The sequence below is a fragment of the Triticum dicoccoides genome, chromosome 4A, assembly GCF_002162155.2.
Source record: "Triticum dicoccoides isolate Atlit2015 ecotype Zavitan chromosome 4A, WEW_v2.0, whole genome shotgun sequence".
In the NCBI taxonomy this organism is placed as follows: Eukaryota; Viridiplantae; Streptophyta; class Magnoliopsida; order Poales; family Poaceae; genus Triticum; species Triticum dicoccoides.
In genome coordinates, this window is record NC_041386.1 from 583935188 (window position 1) to 583940614 (window position 5427).

Genomic DNA, 5427 nt, shown 5'->3' on the forward strand with positions numbered 1-5427 from the left:
CACCAACCGGGACCAATGGGCATCGCATCCTTTAGTCCCGGTTCGTGGCACGAACCGGGACTAAAGGGCCCAGGTGAACCGGGACTAATGCCTTGGCAGCACGAACCGGGATAAATGCACCCATTGGTTAAAAATCACTGATGTAATGAGTATATTAGCTTGTTGGCCCGGGCCCAGGCCCCTGCTGGCCCCCCTGTGGCTCTGCCATTTTTTTTCAGCATCAGTATAAACACAAGCACGCGCATACACTCATCCCTATGAATGCACACACGCACACCCTATCCCTATGAGCACCTCCGAGAGACTGAGCCGGCATATCATCTTGAGATTTACGAAGTCACCGTAGGCGCCTCGTCATCGACGGGAACGTCTCCTCCCACTGAAAGCGCATCGCCAAAAATCCTTAAATAAATCCAGGAATAATGCGAGCACCAGGATTTGAACCCTGGTGGGTTGGGAATATCACTGTCCACCTAACCAACTCAACCACATGTTGATTCGCGTGGCCCTGCCATTGGGTGTGACGGAAGTGCTTCGTTCCTTTCGCTTGCCACGTTCTATCCCATCGTGTGGACTTTTTTTTGAGCATTCATCGTGTGGACTTGACGCGTGTGACGCATGAAGTACCTGCCTTCGATCATATCTCTTTTTTCATCTTGGGCCTGTAACATTTTTCACGTGTATTTTCTTTTTTTTAGAACGAAGGTTCAAGAGAAATCCGGCTTTGAATTAACAAAGCCATCAATCGGCTAGGATTACAACTTCAAATAACATCAAACACCAACTAAAAAAAATAAAACAGCACGTGTGTTTTCTTAAGCGGTTGGCACTTTGACCGAGCCATGTGGGTTGTACGTGTCCTGCGTTGCGCTTTCACATATATTTTTCTTGTCTCTCTCGAAGCCTCGAGTGCAATCCCGTGTCACCGCTGCGCCACCCTTTCCTAATATCTAATATAAAAGGGCATCAGACGGACTCTCTTCTCATCTCTCTGTGCCCCCTCCCGCCGCATCCCCATCCCCTTCTCTTCTTTGCGGATGCACTCGCTTTGGCTAGGCTAGGGTCGTTGCCGAGGCGTGGAGGCGCCCCAGTTCCCCATCTCCCCGCCTCAGTGATGGAGAGGTGCGAGATGGATGTGGGGAGGAGCGGGCATGGTGCAGTCTGCAGTGGCCCAAGGAGACGTTGGCCTGGCAGCGGCGGCGGGAGCGGTTGGAGGCGACCACGGGCATCCAGTCGTCACGGCAAGGGGCCGGTGATGTGGCTGCTCAAGGTCCGGTTCATCTTGGATGTCACGGAGGTAACCCATATCCGAGCAGTACTTTACTCCAATCGCATGACACGCTGCTCCCACCTGTGAGGCTAAATCCCCATATTATCCATCCAAATCGGTCATGTTCTCTGAATGATGTGTTGTGAGCTTCATGGTTGGGTGCAGACTCCTGCTTAAAGTTTACAATCGAACACAGTTTCCGGGATGGATGAGTGGTGTGCCTAATTTGTTTCTGAAAATTCCAAGGTTTCTATGTGGTTTCAGTAAAAAAATTTGATTGGGATAAGTTTGATTGATCTGATGATTCTGTTGTTTCTTACTGTCAAGAAAAAGTTGATCTCATGTTGTTTATATTTTATTATATGGGATTTATTTTGCAGTGATTGAGTGGTAAGAACCGACAATTAATCGTCTTAATTAATTACATATTTAGTGTTTGCATTATATATCAGTTCAGTTTTTATGCAAAATATGGCTACTCTGACCACTCCATGCCATGGGTACGTGCAGCCTTGCCTCATTGGACATGTTCCGCGTTCCCGGTGCCTGCCTGTGCGAGCAGGCGTCGACGGGGCAGAAGGCGGCCCTGTACACTGGTTTGTTCCTGCTCTGCCTGAATTTCGAAAAAATAACTTTTCACGAGTTCTTCAAGTTCAGTAGAGTTAGTCTATGGATTTCTTTTCCTAGCATTAACTTCTACTTGTGTTTATTCGACGCAAGAATTGTAGAGCCATGGATGCAAGAAAATAAATTTGGGTCCGGTATTCCAATATGAGTCATTTTGAGAAGTGAAAAATGAAGACCCTTAATTGCAAACCAGCAAACAGAACAAGAAATAAAATTTTATTGATCCCAAATGACAACGGATCTGCTCTCTGTTTCTACAAGTTCATTTCATTCTACAAGCTTCTCCAATAATTACCTATAATTTTTTATATATATCATTACCAATCGTTTGAACTATTGCTTGTGAACATTGCAGGCAACGCTTCCTGCACTTGAAAAACCTCGGATAGTGAAGAACATGGGAGTGCAAGGACACATTCTGTATTCTTGATATAATGGTAGGAAGTACTATGTAAATAGTGTTTTTGTAGTGACACTGACAAAGCTTATGCATGAGATAGAGCTTGGTTGTACATTACTTTGCAGGTTTCAAGCCTTTTGATGGAAGCTCTTGTATCTTCCTAGAAAGGCTGATGGACTCTGGTGCTTGGTGAATGTTGCCCAGCCCTAGACGTCTTCTTAAGTTTTGCATAAATACATCATCTGGGCTAATCAATTTATATGAAAACAAATCAGTAGTGATTTCATCAAATATATGGGTTATTTTGATGACAGTTTGCTTCTCTCCCTAGCTGATCAAATCAACTATTTTAATCTCATTGAACAGCTAGATGAATTGAGGTGCTAATTAAATTAATATGCCCCCACCAATTTATTATGTACTAATTGAATTAATATGCTCTCACAGGTTTATTAGGTGATAACTAAAACGAACATTCTTTGGCTGACATTTGAAGTAAGATTTAAAACAACCTACAGAACAAACTGGAGAGGGTACACATCAGATGGCACCCTCCCATGGAGAATGAACTGAAGATTAATATTGATGGCACTTTCCACCCTGAACCGAACGCTGGCGGTTGGGGTGCAGTCATCAGGAATCATAAAGGAGAGTTAAAAGTATGTGGAGCACTTACATGGAGATCAGGCTGTTATATGGGGTGCCTAGCTAGGAATCGATAAAGGAGCCAGACCTATTGGCCTTGAAACAGATTCAGTGCTGCTGAAGAAGGGGGTAAACAATGATGAATGTGGCCTCTCTGCTCTCTACCTAGGCTTAGAGGAGATCAAGGAATATCTGAAGCAAAACTTTGAAGTGTGTCGTTTTACTTCTCCTAAGAGGAACTGTAATAAAGCAGGCCATTGTTTCGCTAGCTATGGTTGTACCTTAAGCATGCATGTATGATCATCTTCAAACAGATCATGTAATTCCACTTGTATCGGACCTGGTGGCGACTCTTCTCTAATTTCTGCATACGTCTCCCCTAGATATGGATCACCCTGCTTTTGCATTATCTGTTTTCAAACAACAAGAAACTTAGTTTTCTAAATTCATAGAACTATTATGCCAGTTAGAATGCGCGAGTATATGCGCCCTTTGCTTTTAAATAAGAAGTTGTGTAAAAGAAACTGACGTGTAAAGCTTGATCATTCTAATTTGTGTACATATGTACATTATTGAGGGGATGATCTAAGGTAATGAAGCATAAGGGGATTAAGTAAAGTTTTATTTAGTAGTTGTGATCTGTGATAGATGATAAAAATGACAATTGCTCATGCATTGTTTTTTTAACAAGATTCACATTATGTCATCATTTTGACATTCTGCTTCAGTATATGTCCATGCAAATAGAACGAGCATCTGGCTGATGAAACTGCTTGGCTAGCGGGTATTCTGAGTTATTGTATTAAGATCAGATAGTTTCCTTTTCAGTTCTATATGCACATGCACATAGGTGTGTGCCAGTATTGGATCAACATTTCATTGAACATTCTATTTGCAAGATATATGCTCATGTGATAATTGTTTGAAACTACTAACACAGTGTTTGTCAATCTAATTATATGTTGTTGTCTAATCTCATCCTCCAACGAGCACAACATAAGAAAATGAGCAGGCCTTCAGGCGTTAATGGGCCATTTCTGCCGATGGGCTCTGGCCCAAGTAATCTCAGCCCAGTATAGATGATTTATTTTTCTGGTTTTAGCTACTGCACTGGACTCTCTAATAGGTTGCCGTGGGTATTTTGGACTAAAATATTTCTGGCATTTTTCTGTCTTCCAGTACATTTTAAGCTATTTGCCCAAAAAAAGGACATTTTAAGTTTATATTTTATGTTTTTGCACTGTTTTATATATAAATTGCCGAAAATACCATGTACTAAAATTGTCATTTTTTGCATTGAATTAAACCAATGTGATATTTTATTCAGGTTTTATGATGTGTTAATTAAATTTTATGTTTAATTTGTGGATTATATGACTTCAAATTTAATTTTGAAGAATGTCGTATTATTTTTATTAGTCATTACATGAGCTTGCACAAGCTCTTTACCGCTTCGTCGCTAACACTTATCTGGCAGGTGGCCATGAAAATGATTGGAATCATAAAACATCACCAAATTAGCAAATTTGGTCCTTACTATTGAAATGCAGTTACCACTGTATGAAATGTATCTCTTGTTTTATGTAATAAAATCTCGCATTTCAAGATGCCTTATCGCCTATCCTAGCTTAACTCCACTATAAGATATCCATCCAAATTCTCCATCATTTACCATGGTAATTCTACATCCAGTGCCACTATCACTACATGATTTAAATCACTTATGTACCAACCAGATGTACCCTTTCCTTTCCTTGTATGAACTATTTTGCAATGAGTCAAGTCTTGGGCCGAGTTACCAAGAATTACAAAGAAACTAAATAGCTTATAAATTCATGTGGCGCGGCATATGCCGCCGCGCACTACCCGCTAGTATCCAACAAAGAGGAAGCAAAATCTACCCGCTAGTATCCAACAAAGAGGAAGCAAAATCTCTTACGTGATCAACCTGTGCTACTGGCTGGGAATGAGACAGAGGGATAGGTGTAGTTACGGGTTGAATGGGTGTTGGTAGAATTGAGTTAGCAAATGGGAAGACATGTTCATCGAAGATGACATCGCGTGAGATATAGACCCGACCTGTGGATCGATCCAAACATTTATAACCCTTGTGCATGCTACTATATCCGAGAAAAACACATTGACGAGACCGAAAATCAAGTTTATGATTGTTGTACGGTCTCAGGTTAGGCCAACACGCGCAGCCAAAAACACGTAGACGAGAATAATCGGGCTTTTCATGGAATAGCATGGCAAGGGGTGTGAAGTTTTGAATGGTGCCGCTCGGCATGCGATTGATTAGGTAGCAGGCAGTGAGGAAAGCTTCATCCCAAAAACGAAGGGGAAGCGACGAGTGTGCAAGTAGGGCAATGCCTATTTCAACTATGTGTCGGTGCTTTCGTTCTGTGATGCCATTTTGCTGGGAGGTGTGCGGGCAAGTAACACGGTGAGCGATGCCGACACGAGAAAAATATCGATGGAGGCG

At 42.1% G+C, this 5427-nt stretch overlaps 1 protein-coding gene across 1 annotated transcript; it reads left to right on the forward strand.

Moving 5' to 3' along the window:
- The first annotated feature begins 1006 nt into the window (after positions 1-1006).
- On the forward strand, positions 1007-3027 carry LOC119289208. The gene is made up of 3 exons (XM_037568589.1): positions 1007-1297; positions 1781-1866; positions 2253-3027. Exons 1-3 carry the CDS (start codon positions 1115-1117, stop codon positions 2284-2286), a joined length of 303 nt encoding a protein of 100 aa, XP_037424486.1. The 5' UTR covers positions 1007-1114; the 3' UTR covers positions 2287-3027.
- Positions 3028-5427: the final 2400 nt, after the last annotated feature.